This window comes from Netta rufina (genome assembly GCF_964035555.1).
Source record: "Netta rufina genome assembly, chromosome: 1".
Lineage (NCBI taxonomy): Eukaryota > Metazoa > Chordata > Aves > Anseriformes > Anatidae > Netta > Netta rufina.
Window position 1 is genome coordinate 152,962,934 of NC_140123.1, and position 13,286 is coordinate 152,976,219.

A 13,286-nucleotide genomic window follows, 5' to 3' on the forward strand; every position below is an offset into this window, starting at 1 on the left:
TGAGGTGGCCTTGGTGTGCGCCTGCCTCTGCTCCCTGCTGCTCGGGCAGCTGCAGGGAAGCACAACAAGCGCCCAGCTCAGCAATTCCAGCTGGGCAGACTCTGCCCTCGTGCCAAAGCCTCCCCTCACCCCAGCTCAGCTCTGCTTCGTGGCACGGAGAGCCAAGGCAGGCACGGTGCCAGCTGTGGCACAGCCCGGGTCTGCGAAATAACCCAACAACTCTCGGTAGTTTTGATATAATTTATTTGTCTTGGTCTTTTTTTCTTCTTCTTTCTTTGCATAGGCATAAATTACAATCTCGATTAAAAAAGAACATGGACAAAAACAGTGCAGCATTTGCAGCAGGCTACAGCATCAAGTACAGATTCGTCAGCATCTGCCTGCACCCAGCCGGCTACGCAGGGCTGATTCGTAACACTGGTGGAGGGCAAACCCGGAACAAGGGAGGGTGAAGGAGGAAAACGGAGTGAAAAGGGAGTAAATTGGGCAAGTCTGCTCTGCCAGCTGCCTCTTCTTCCTCCTGCCTCACCTGCTGCATCAGCAGGAGGGATAAATGTGCCCAGGTGCCCTCGTGGGCTGAGGGAAGAAGCTGCAGGCGAGGCAGCCAGAAGGGAGGTAAGAAAAGGCTCTCCAGCCCCGTGTCTCCTCCAATAGATGGATAACCATAAGCGAAGGGCAGAGCTTTCCCCTTCCCCTCTCTGTTTCTCGTCAGAATAAACATGGGAACCGCTCTGCCAGGCCTGGCTGCGTGTGCAGGGCGCTCACAGGAGCCGTGACTCCGAGGCGAGCAGGCAGCTGCAGACGAGCTTAAAATAAACTCAGGCCACGGATGCCAAAAGCCGAGGCTCTGTGCTCGATATAGGAGAGGATTTCTCTCCAGGGGATTTGGCAGTGGGGCCTCCCAGCTCTCCGGGGGGTGAGTTTAACTGGGCGGAGACGGGGCCAGCATTGCCCTCATCCCCTGGGGCCAACAAAGCCCCCTGCCCTCCCCTACACCCTGTGCCCTGCAGGTCTCCAAGCAGAAAAGACCAGAGCTGCCTCTCAGTGCCCCTCCCAGAGCCTGGGAGGATGATGCCAGCATCCGACAGGGCTGAAACACTACACGAGCCCTTCAGCTTTTATTACATTATTATTTAAAAAAAAAAAAAAAAAAAAACTAAACGCAAGACAAACACTGAGGTTAGAAACACTACCCAGGAACGTCAGCTGAGTTAGAAACCAGGCGTGCTGCGGGTTGGTTGGGGTTGCCTTGCGGCCCTGGCTCCCAAAAAGCAGCCAGGGACAGGGAAAAATGCAGGGCAGCAGGTCCCAGCAATAGCTGCCTGTACACACGTGCGCCGGAGGGCGTCCTCCGGAGCCAGGAGTGCTGCTGGCAGCCCGGGGAGGGCCCTGGCCCAGCGGTCCAGCCTTGCTCAGCTTCTTTTTAGCTTCTCCCACGTGTCCTCGCGCTAAGCAAAGCCCTCGCCCCGCTGTGAGGGGAAGCCGCTCGCCCGAGCGGTCCCGCAGAAATTGTGCGGAAAAAGTTTTTTCCTTTGTTATTACAAAAAAAAAAAAAAAAAAATCCCTGACACCCTAACCAGAAAATAGCCCCCCAACCCCCTTAAAAAAAAACAACAAACCCATTGGGGAAGCAGTTTTCAAAGAGCATCCTCGAGGTTAACAAGCGGGAGCTTTGCAACCCACACCTGCTGCGTTTCTCCCCTCCATCCTCTACTTTTCTATTAATACTTCGTTAATACTGTTAATGACTCCCCTCCGCCAGCCCGCTATCCAAGGTTTGGAGGTCCTTCAGAGCCTGAGAAGCACAGAGGGGAGGCGCTGCATCGCTCCCCAGCCCACGCGAAGCCCGCTGCAGAATTGCCCCCAGCCGCGGGAAGGGTGCGTGTGCCACCACAAAGTTGTGGGGTTGGGGGGGGCCGCCCGGCCCCGGCAGAAAAACGAGCTTCAAAAAAAAACACCAAAAGTGTCCGAAATGCACCGAAAGCGACCCCGCGCGGGGGTGCTCTCGCCTCACCCCCTTTGCAGGCAGAAAGTCCTCTCCTCCGCAAGCAGCAGCGCAGGCAAAGGCGAAGTGGGGGGAAAAAAAAAGGAGGGGGCGACTCCTCCGGCACCCCGACACGTCTCCGTCCGAGGGGGGGGGTCAGTGCGCCGGCTCCCCGTGCACGCGGAAGCGGTAGATGCAGGTGTACTCGGGGTGGCCCCAGTTGCTCAGCACCTGCAGCTCCACCAGCTGGAAGGCGCCCACGGCGTCACCCTTTGGGGACAGGGGAGAGGGGTCACAGCAGCGCTCTGGCGGAGGTGGGGGACACCGAGGCCGCCCAGGGGGGTTTTGGAGGTCCCCCCAAGCAGGGAGAGGCCCCAGCGTCCCCCTGAGCCTCCTCTCCTCACGGCTCCCAGTGAAAGAAAGGCTGGAGGTGGCCACCCCAAAGTGCCCCACACCACAATCTGAGGGCTCTGAGGATCACACAACCCACCCCAAATCCTCACCACCACCCCCCCCCAGTTCCCTCCTGCGGTTCTTTGCTCGGACAGCAGCGCCGCGCCTCACCTCCAGGAGGAACGTTTGGATGGGGTTGCCGTCCTGGTCGTAGGTGAAGCGCCCCAGGAGGAGGCCCTCCTCATCGCGCTCCTCCTTCAAGCCCTACGGGGAGCGGGGAGGCAGAAAGGGAGAGCTGGGGGTGGGCAGTGGGGCCAGGGTGGGAGAAGGAGACGGAGCCATGAGGCTCGCCAGCATCCTCCACCGCGACGCCCTCCCCAACCTGCCCCCCCCGGGCTCTACTCACGTAGACGCTGAAGTCCTTGGGGGCGCTGGGGATGATCCCCTGGGGCGAGAGGGCTCTGGGGATGTGCTCCAGCGTGACGGCCGTGGGGCGGATGGGGCTGGAGAGCCGGATGACGGCGAAGCCCTGGGAGCCGCGGAAGGCCCAGCAGTTCCCGGGGTTGACGTCTGGCTACGCGGGTGGGAAGGGGAACGGCAGCCCTTTAGGTATCAGCAGCAAGCAGCCTTACCCCATGCTCGCCGTGGGTTTTCTTCCCACCAACACCCCGCTAAAACCCCTCAGGGCCACCCATCTCGCCCCGCTCCCCGGGTGCTCACCTGCAGGATGACCCGCGGGGACTGCGACTGGTACCACAGGGGGATCCCGAACAAGCTGAGCAGCGCCGTCTTCGTCTCGTAGGTTTCGGAGCAGCGGGTGTTGATCACGCTGGCCCCTAGCAGGGCGAGGGGAGGGCAGGGGTAAGCTGAGCGCCGGCACCCCACAAAACAGCCCCCCCACAGCCTGTCCCCCGCCACCTACCCGCCGACTCCAGGGCGTAGTCGACCATCCCCACGCGGTCCTCGCTGTAGCGCTTCAGCGCCTGGTCCACGATGAGGTGCACTTGCTGCAGGGGGCAAGGAGCAGAGGGGTGAAATCAGGGCGAGGGGGGGTCCTGCCCCCTCCCCGGGGCCCAGAGCCCTTCCCACGGAGCAGGCGGGCGATGAATCAGCGCGGCAAAAACGGGAGGACACGCACTCAGCTGCAAAGCCTCGTTAGAGGTTGCTAAAAATATCCCCCGCTGAAAAGCATGGGGCGAGGGAACAGGCAGCGCCCAGGCTTGGCCTTCCTGATGCCCATGGAGGGGGACGGGGAGCAGGCCCAAGGGTGGCCCCACCGAATCCGAGGTCCCAGCAGGGCACCGGGTGTCCTTTAGGAGCCAAACCCGCGTACACGAAGCCCGTGCCAGTCCCGCTCGATCCCACCCTCGGCAGGGAGCTGCCAACGAATCTTTCCAAAGCAAACAGCCTCATTTTTTTCCTCTGGTGTCATTCCGCCAAAATACTTTGCCCCAAGTGACTCAGCAGGGCCGCGGGGCACGGGGAAAAATGAGGCAGCCCTTTGTGAGCCCTTTGTGGGGTCCCCAACCCGTGACTGTCGCCGTGTCCCGGGGCTCACCTCCTCCGTCACCCCCCCGGCACCCCCTGGCCGCAGGGCCACGCCGATGCCGGCCGAGGCCTCCCGCGCCGACAGCCTGCGCTCCTCCTGCATTTTGGCCAGGATCTTGTGCTCCAGGGCCTGCAGCTCCGCGTGCAAGTCCTCCCGCTGGAGGACGAGGGCGGCCGCGCCGTCCCGCCGGGGCTGCGACAGGACCCGGCCGATCCATGCCGGCATCTGCGCCTCCACCTGAAACCGCGGCGGCAGAGCTCAGCCCCTCGCAGGGGCTGAAACGAAAAAAGTGCTTGGGGGAGTGGGGTTCGGGACTCACGTCAGCCCGCAGCGCCTTGAGCTGCTCCAGCAGCCCCTCCACGTGCTTGCCCATCGCCTCCTGGTCCGACTTGAGCCCCGCCAGCTCCCTGCGCAGCCCCGCCACCTCCTGCTCCAGCTCGCCCAGGGCCTGCTGGAAGCCTCCTCGCAGGTCCTCGCGCACCGAGCTGCGCCACGAGGAGGAGAAACACCACAAAATGGCTGCGTGAGGCGCCTCCCCCACCTTCACCCTCCTTCTTCCCCAACCCCGAGCAAAATGGGTCCGGATCCCTCCCCCAGAGCACCTCAGCAGGGGTTTTGTCCCTGCGCTGTGACGTGCCATTACCTCTGCCACCCCGAATTCAGCTCAAGCAAGCGGGCCTCCATCTCCTGCCAGCACAAGGAGGAACAAAACGCCGGGTGAGATCTGTGGCAGCGAGCTCACCGCAGGCAGCAGCGGGTGTCCATCCCCTCACCTGCGAGGCGCGCGCCATCCTCTCCAGCCGCCCGTCCACGTCCCTCTGCACCTGTGCTCGCAGGGCGTCCAGCTCCCCCTGCGGGGCGAGGACAAGGAGGGGACATCGGAGCCCGTCCACGTGCACCCCCACACCCCCCTCACACCCCTCAACACCCCTCACCTGGAGCTGCCCGGCCACGTCCCCGCGGAGCTGCTCCTTCATCCCCGCCTCGCGGCGGCTCAGCAGCCCCTCCAGCAGCCCCAGGATGTCCCCCGGGGGCGGCTCGCTCCCCGCCGCCGCCGCTCCTCGTCGCAGCTCCCACCGCGACACCTCGGCCTCCAGCGCCTCGAAACGCTTCTCCAGGGTCTGGAAGCGAGCCAGGAGCCGCTGCTCCCCCCGCAGCCCCTGAGCGGGGAAGGCAAGGCGCCATGCAGCCCCCCCGTGCAGCGTCCCGGCCCCTTGCTGCTTGCCGGGACAGCGGGGAAGCTCCCTTGGGAGTTTTGGGGGCTGTTCCCACCAACTACCTCCTCCTTTGGGTGGTTTACCTGGTCCAGAGCGGTGACGTCCCGTTCCCCAAAGGAGGGGGAGGAAAGCCGTCCAGCCCCCCACCAGGGGAAGGCGGGGAGGCTGTGTGTCGACAGGCCGTAGGGGTAGAAGTACCAAGCTCCTGGGGATGTGGGGTTATAAGATGGTTCAACAAGGGGGTGGCAACGGGGACAGAGCGGGCACACCACACTGAGCCGGCTACCGTCCCATCCCCGTCACCCCCAAACCAAGGCCCAGGAGGAACACGATGTCTCTCCAGCCCCGTATCTCCACCCCACACCACCACGGCACTGCCCCAGACCTCGAGGCAAGGGGATAAAGGGCACCGTGGGGCCTCCTCACCGTAGGCAGCCGCAGCGAGGAGCAGGAGGAGCAGCAGCAGCAGCAGGGACTTCTTCAGCCGCGGGTAGCGCCTGAAGGAAGAGGGCCGGGGATGGATCCCATAGCACCGGGATGGGGCCCCGTGGGGCACCCGCTCGCAGGGGAATGGGGTCTCCCCACGTTTCCCCCACCCCCGGGGTCCTGCTCACCTTGATAAGGGGACGCGTGCCAGCTGGGGAGCCCGGCCGGTCAGGCGGTGCCAGGCGGCGCCCACGCAGGAGAAGAGCCACCCTACAAAGCGGACTGGGGAGGGAGGAACGGGGTTCAGAGAGGATCCTTCACCTCCACCACCGCCCCTCCTGGGCCTCCCCAAACCCCACCGCTGACTTTGTCCCTTCTGCGACTTGGGTTTATTTTTACGAGCGGCACCTAAAGGGGAGAACAAGGTTCCCTGCGGGGAGGGGAGATGCCAGCAGGGAAGAAAACTGCCTCCAGAAACACCTCCCCTATACCCAGACCCCACTCACCCGGCGAGGTCAGCACCTGCCAGAGGAAGGAGCCGACCCTGGAGGCTGCGGACCTCAGCCCTGAGCCGGAGCCGCTCTGGCCGGAGTAAAAGTGACCTGGAGGGACGGGAGAGGCAGCGAGACATCAGGTGGCACCCACACACCTGCCTTGCACCACGGGTGAAGGCTTTGAGTGGGGATCGGGGTGCAGGAGGGGGCTGGCCACATCCTGGGGACCCGCCACCACGTCCCTACCAGCGTAGTCGTCCTCCGAGGAGTACCCGGACGAGGAGGCGTAGGTGTCGTAGGTCTTGCTCTCCAGCAGCCCGTTGACCTTACTGGACTCCGTGTCCCCCGTGCCTCTTCTCCTCCTGGTGGAGAACTCCCCACCTGCGTCCCCCCACATAAAAATCAACCCCAAGGAGCCCCCCAAGCATCCAGCCACCCCAAAAAACAGCTTGGGGCACCCCAACACCATGGTTGGTGACTGAGGACGGGCTCACCCCAGTAAATGCTCCTGTCCAGGGGATCGTCCAGCCCGGAGGTGCCCAGGGCGGCCAGCCCCCGGCTGCCCCCCAGGTAGGACTCGCTCATCATGGACTCGCTGTAGTAGGAGGTCTGGGTGCTCGGGGCGGGGGACAGCCGCTTGGTGCTGCTCGATTTCCTCCGCACCGTCCTGCTGGGAGGGGGCGAGAACGGGCCCATGGGCACCATACAGCAGCGGATACACGGCCGGGGGGTGGCGTGAGGCCATCCTCGGCTTTGGGACAGCGCAACCGCTGCTTGCAAAACCCGCTGCCACCAGCCCCTAGGTGGGGAGCCCCCGGCCCCGTTTCCGCTCGCACCGCTGCGGTTTTCCGGCGCTCGCAGCGCGCTTCCCCTCCCGCCACCCAGCCCGAGGCTGCTGGGAGCGGGCGTGCGGGGTGTAGGAGAGCCCCAGCACCCCCCCTGTCCATCCGTCTGTCTGTCTGTCTGCCCCATACCTGCTGGTGGTCTCCTTGAAGGGCGTCTGGTGGCCCCCCAGCAGGGAGCTGCTGCTGGCGGCATCCTCGTCCCCCGGGTAGTAGCGCGAGGTGACGAGGCGCTGGCTGCGGCGCGACATGGCGTGGGGGGGACACGGCTCACCTGGGGGGACGGGGGCACGCAGAGGGGCTGGGGTCAGCCTGGCCGTGCGGGGGGGGACACCCACATTTAGGGGACGGACACATTTAGGGGACACGGACACATTTAGAGCACACCCCAGGTCGCGCGGTGCCCAAAGCACAGCAGGGATGGGACCAAACCCTTTATGGGGGGCCTCCTCGCCCCCTCCCCACCCACCTCCCCCCCCAAAATTGCACCACCTCACGCCACCCCCATTACCACAACACCCCCTAAACCCCCCCCCCATCCACCCAACCCCCCCTCTCCACCCCAACCCCACCCCACCGGGCACCCCCCCCCTCCCCAAAACGCCCCCCTCCCCGGCCCCAAACCCACCGGGTGCCAGGGGCTGAGCCCAGAAGCAGCAGCGCAGCGGCCCCCCCCGGCCCTGCCGCCGCCTCCTCGCCGCTCCCTTTTGTTTTGCAGCCGCTCCCCCCCCCCCTCCCGCCCCCCCCAGCTCCTCCTCCCCCGCCCCGCCCCGTGCACGGCGCGCGCGCGCCCGCGGCCCCCCCAAAAAAAATAAAACAAGGAGGGGGGGGAGCCAAAAGTCCCACGGGCCCGTTGTGTAACGAGCACAGCAACCCTTTGTCCCTTTTTTTTAAATATTTTTCCCTTTTTTCTTTTTTTTTTTTTCCTTTTTTTATTTTATTTTTTATTTTTTATTTATTTATTTTTTCTTTTCCTCTTTCCATCCCATTTCTCCCTCCAGCCCAAATCCCGCACCATTTCCCAGCCTCCCCTCATTTTTCCCCCTTCCCATGGCTCCCCCACCTTGGCCATATATCCCCACCCCATACCCCATATGCCCCTTGCCACCCCCAGCCCGCTGCCCCCAGGGACGTCTCCCCGCCACCACCAGCGCCCCCATCCCATAGCACCTGCCCCCGACTGACGCAAATACACCCAGATTAACCCCCCGGCGAGGCTTAGGGGATAAGCCGGACGCTAAATAGGGTGCCAGGCCCCGGGGTGAAGCTGTCCCCTGCCGGAGCCACCTCTGCGGGCGACGTTAGGGCCGCCACGGGGATTTTCGGGTGGGTGTGGGAAATCCGGGGGCAGAGCGGCGCGAGTTGGGTAAGTCGAGGCGAGTGGGAAGAGGCGGGCGGCTCCGGGAAGAGGCAGGGACGTGGGGAGCTCGTGCCTCGGTTTCCCCACGCCAGCACGCAGGGACCCCGCTGGGGGAGGCCGGCGCCGTGCCACGGGGCTCGCAGACCGCCCCATTGAAACGGGGAGCTCTGGAGGAGCTTGCCGCAGGCTGGGGAAAGGCTGGAAAAATCCCCGCTCTTCCTAAAAGGGTTTGCAGGGCCCGTACGACGCGTCCCGGCACGCAGAGGTAGTCCAGGACTGGAAAAACAGCCCCGGTGGCCAGGATCCCGAATGTTTTCTCCACTAGGCCAACCTTTTTATTTAAATAAGCCACCCGTCCCAGTGATCCTCCCAGTCTGCCCCACCGCATCACCCCAAACACCCCCATCCACACCACAGCGTACGGGGCCGCCAAACCCCAACGCCACACAACCTCCACCTGCAGGGTGCCGAACCCCGTCCGTCCGACCCCATATCACACCCACGGCCCCACATCATCCACCAGCACCTCCCCGGGCCGGGCTGCCCGGGCCAGGCAGCGTCCCACAGCCGCCAGCACCTTGCCCAGGCGCCGGTCCAGCGCCCGCAGGTGGGGTTCGCTCAGGATGGGTGCCAGGGGGTCGGCGGCCAGCGCCTCCCGCAGCAGCTCGCTCAGGAGGTAGGGCCGGGTGGCCAGCAGCTGCAGCCGCAGGTAGGTCGACTTCTTGATGCTGAGGAAAGAGGGCTCGGTGTCAGGAAGGGTTTTTTTTTTTCCCAAAAAGGAAAGGCGGTGGGGGCGGCTCACCTGCAGCACTGCTGGAGCGGGGCCAGAATGGACATCTCGTCGTGTGAGTGCTTGCCGAAGCTGGGAGAGAAACCCATTGGGATGGCATCGGGGCACGCAGTGTGCCCCAACGCAGCCCAGTGTGCCCCAAAACATCCCAGTGTGCCCTAAAACACCCCAACAGTGGCTGATGTTCTGGGCCGCAATCATCTAAAACCCTCGCCATCCCTCTGCCCCAGCTGTGTCCCCTCCTTTGGGGTGGCCGGGCCCCCTCTCCGCCTTTACCCGCGGCCGTTGTCCAGGTGAAGCAGGAAGGTGTCGTTCCCGAATTTCTCGAAGGTCTCGTAGTGGTGCCGGTCCATGTTGCCTGCAGCAGGGAGGGGAAGGGGTGAGGAGAGGGTGAGAGCAGCAGGGATTCACGCGAGGTCCTCGGGGATGGGAGCAGGGAAAGGCTGGGTGCTGGGATGGGCCGAGCGGCCTCACCCACGTACACAGCGGTTCTCTGGTCCCAAATTTGGGATATGGGAACAGGGAGAGAGAGCACCCTCATTGTGCTAAGCCCACTCCCCAGTCTGACCATGACCATGACCATGGGAACATCAGCTGCTGGAAAATTGAGGGGGAAAGTGGGAGGAAGCAGCTTGCACGGGGCAATGCCCACCCAGCTGGCGATAAGCAGGCCGTGACGGTGGGATTTCCCCTCGTGCCCCCGCGGGGAGCTTTGTGACCTGCCTCTCCACTCGTCTGACTGACACGGTCCAGCAACCACCACCCACCACGGAGAGGAGAAACGAGGCCACCACGCACGTCCACTGTTTCCCTGAAGTAGCAGCGACCACCCTACAGCTCGCAGCTCAGCTGCTTCAAGGAGGGGAGAAAGGGTGCGGGGAGAAATCCCCGTGGCGCGCGGCTCACCCATGAGGAAGTCGAGCACCGTCATGTCGATGAGGTCCAGCAGGCGATGGCCCCTGTCGTAGGGCGGCGTCTGGCGCACCTGGGCGCAGTAGTTGGGGTTCAGCTCCCACCTGCGGGCAGCGCACGGGTGACGGGGCTGTGACAACCACCACGGGGCAACCCAGGCAGCCCCTTTCCCATCCCACAGCCCCCCACACCCCACAGATGCCCCGTCCCGGCTCACTCGGCCTTCTTGCTCTTGTGGTAGGAGCGGCGCCAGGGGCTGCGCCAGGAGCGGCGCTTGGCCAGGGCTTTGTCGGGCAGCAGGGCGGCCACGGAGCCCTCCAGCTGGTCGGGTTTGCCACACAGCGCGTGCTCGGTGGAGCAGTAGTAGGAGCACTCCCCGTAGAAGCAGACGTTGCCCGCTGGCGTGGGGGACAAAGCAAAGGGTGACGGAGAGCGGGCCAGACGCGGACCAGACGTGCACACAGCGGCCCTGCTCCCCGAGGACGGGGCTCACCTGGGGAGATGAAGAAAGTCTTGGCCAGTTTCTTGTCGGTTGTGATGTCCCGGATCTCCTTCGTTATGTTCACCAGGCGGCCAGAAACCGGAGGGATTCGCCGGAAATCCAGGATCCTAAAAATGCAGGACTCGGCGCAATTTCTTGTCGACTGAGCCTGGTTTCTCACAACGAGTTACTCCAAGCACCGTGAGGTGCAGGTGTCCCTCACCACATATGACACAGGGGTGAAGAGGTGGCTCAAGGAGCCATTCCTCAGCTGCACCCACAGTTGGATGCCAAGTGTGCTTGGAGGTTGCAGACCCCCAAAGGAACCTCTAGGCCAGGTTTCTCACCCCCAAACCCATGCAGACACCATTTTTTTGGCACAGAGCAGCACGAAGGCCCACCTGTCCAGGTGAAAGGCTGCGATCTCTGCGTTGTGCCGCTCAAAGTCCGAGAAGTAGAAGAAGTCCATGGGGGTCTCCTGGTCCCGGCTCTGCCTGCGAGGAGCAGGTAGGATTGGGGATGATGGCCAAGGATGGGGTCACCTCCTGCTTGGCCCCGTTAGAGTGTCCCCGGTGCCACCGCAGATGTGGCCAGGAAGAACTTCTTCTTCCAGATGTGTCCTGCTGGGTGCTGAGGCCCCAAATCCCACTGGGACACGGGCTGGAAAATGGTCCTCATGGACCATCTTCTTCTCCTTCCCACCACTGGAGGTCACTACCCCATCACGAGCTGCGCCCAGCCCGCCGCCGGCCGCGCTGGGGAAGGCGAGGAGAAGGGGGCCACCGGGTATTGGGGCCCGGAGCATGGCTCTACTCACTTCATGGGCTTGAAGAGGGCCTGCCCGTAATTCGGGAAGGTCATGATGAGCTTCAGCTGGGTGCCACCGGACTTCTGCACTGGAAGGGGGCAGATGAGGGTGAGGGGGGACAGCAGGCATGGGGTGGAGGGACAGGGGTGCGTGTAGGGGTAGGGTACCCGAGCTGACGATCCTCATGGTGGCCAGGTCGTGGAGGAGGGTGGGCATCAGGGGGTCCCGGCGGGGGTACAGCTCGTAGCGGTTGATGCCGACGTGGAATTTGAGCCAGGCGGGGTAGGTGTCGTAGGCCGTCTTCCCTGTCGGGAGGATCGCCTCGGCTTTACTGCTGCTGACCCTGCAGCCCGACAGCCACCACCACCCCAACAACAACGACAGCGTTTAGTCGGGACGTTAGCACCTTCCCTGGGGACCCAAATCCACGTCTCTCTGGGAAAATGCAGGCCGGAGGCAAAACAAGCCAGGCCCACCTCCCACCAGGAGCGGTGGACGAGGTGGTGGGTCCTCAGAGATGGAGCAAACGTCTGTTTGTGGACAGCAGCTCCCAGACCAGCCCCTGTTCTCTCTCATTTTCAGCAGCCACCGCCTTTGGAAGGTGTGCTACGTCCTGCTGACGGTAACTCTTTTAATATCTTCCCACCTAATGAGGGGGTTAGTGGCGCGGGGCCAAAAACAGGCGCCCGGCAGCAGTGAGATCACCGCACGGCGGAGCCGAAGGAGGTCAGCGAGCGCCCTGTGAAACGCAGGGCGGCCGCGGTCTCGTGACGACAGCTAACCTACATTTGGGGCTTTGCGCTTCCAGCATCGGGCAGGTGAGAGAGGGGGGATAAAACCAGTTGGAAATCTGGAGCGAGGAGGTCCTCGGGTACAGGGACAGGCCAAAGTCTGTGCGCTGGGGAAGGCAAGGAGGTGAGGAGATGACCCAGAAGATATTATACATAATACTATGAATAATTGAAGCCTCTCCTTTGACTTCGCCGTGTGCTACACGGGCAGGCAGGCTCCCTGCAGCTCCCCGGGGTAGCAGCCTGGAAACTCGGGGCTGAGACAGGAGCTGAGGCACAGGAGCAGCTCGCTCGGCGCTGGGGCTGTGCCGGGTGGGATGCTGCTTCACCAGGGAAACGACCTGTTTGGTTCCCACCTCAAACACTGCCAGGTATCCCCCCAAAAAAACCCATCCCGCTCCTCACCATTCGTCGCTCCCGCTGCTTTGCAGGCTGAACTTCTCCATGGGGTTGACGACGAACAGCTTGTCCTTGTCCGTCACCTCCGGCATCGGGATGTTGTAGAGGGGATGCTCAAACAGCGCAGCCAGCTTGGACCCCTTGGTCCGTGCCTGATTCACGTCCCCACGCTGCTGCTGGGCCCCTGGGTCCTTTATTTTTGGCCCTGCTCCCCGCGGGTGGGAGCTTCTCTCCACGGAGCCGTTGCTGCCGCTGAAGTCCTGGAGGATCCGCAGGCTCAGCTTTTTGGGGCCGGCCAGCAAGGGGCTGCCCGCCATGGCACCCGAGGCTTTCGGTGCTTTCCCACCAGAGCTCCAGAGCCTGCGAGCTGTGGGGAGAGCTAAATCCATCGCCAGGTGCAGCAGGAGGGCCGAGAGCAGGAGGAGGAGGAGGATGATTTTAAATTTCCTTTGGACGAGCGTCTGCAGCCGGCGCCGCATCCTGCCGGGCCTGGGCACCCACGCGGGGTGAGCAGGGACTCAGAGCATCCACAGCCCCGTCTCGACCCCAAGCAGAAATTAGAGATTTGGGGTTCTGGGTCTAGAGCATCGCAGCAAAAAGCAGGTGGTGCAGAGTCATGGGAAGAGCCCAGTGGGGTGACGCGGCCAGGGGGACAGGCTGGGGGCTAGGAGGCTGCAGCGGGGTTTATCGGCACTGATAAGGGACGAGCTGCCAGTGCCAAGGTTAGCGTGAACGGGGCAAGTTCCAAATCGATAGCTGCAGGTGGCTCGGGGACAGAGATGGCCACAGATAAATTGCACATGGGGAAAAACAAAAAAAAACAGGTCGCCTGCACCATCC

The 13,286-nt window shown here is 63.4% G+C and overlaps 2 protein-coding genes across 4 annotated transcripts; both read right to left on the bottom strand.

The window, feature by feature from the left end:
* Positions 1 to 262: 262 nt before the first annotated feature.
* SUN2 (Sad1 and UNC84 domain containing 2) lies at positions 263 to 7,611 on the bottom strand. Of its 3 annotated transcripts, none has more exons than XM_084296396.1 (18): positions 7,534 to 7,611; positions 7,038 to 7,179; positions 6,558 to 6,730; positions 6,310 to 6,444; positions 6,076 to 6,171; positions 5,758 to 5,851; positions 5,570 to 5,640; positions 5,227 to 5,348; positions 4,862 to 5,086; positions 4,700 to 4,777; positions 4,570 to 4,613; positions 4,246 to 4,411; positions 3,936 to 4,163; positions 3,300 to 3,384; positions 3,098 to 3,213; positions 2,784 to 2,951; positions 2,549 to 2,641; positions 263 to 2,254 (listed from the first exon to the last, which is right to left on the bottom strand). In XM_084296396.1, exons 2-18 carry the CDS (start codon positions 7,154 to 7,156, stop codon positions 2,141 to 2,143), a joined length of 2,127 nt encoding a protein of 708 aa, XP_084152522.1. In that variant the 5' UTR covers positions 7,157 to 7,179; positions 7,534 to 7,611; the 3' UTR covers positions 263 to 2,140. The 3 variants fall into 3 exon arrangements, with proteins under 3 accessions (XP_084152522.1, XP_084152523.1, XP_084152521.1); XM_084296397.1 differs by having other exon boundaries at positions 4,862 to 5,068; positions 6,558 to 6,733; XM_084296395.1 differs by having other exon boundaries at positions 6,558 to 6,733.
* A 1,147-nt stretch (positions 7,612 to 8,758) lies between these two features.
* On the bottom strand, positions 8,759 to 12,925 carry LOC311209351 (extracellular serine/threonine protein kinase FAM20C-like; the record flags this gene model as incomplete). Its single annotated transcript, XM_084286641.1, has 10 exons — positions 8,759 to 8,993; positions 9,068 to 9,127; positions 9,332 to 9,413; positions 9,962 to 10,071; positions 10,185 to 10,365; positions 10,461 to 10,576; positions 10,850 to 10,942; positions 11,266 to 11,344; positions 11,424 to 11,599; positions 12,453 to 12,925. The coding sequence occupies 10 exons, from the start codon at positions 12,923 to 12,925 to the stop codon at positions 8,759 to 8,761; spliced, it is 1,605 nt and encodes a 534-aa protein (XP_084142767.1).
* Positions 12,926 to 13,286: the final 361 nt, after the last annotated feature.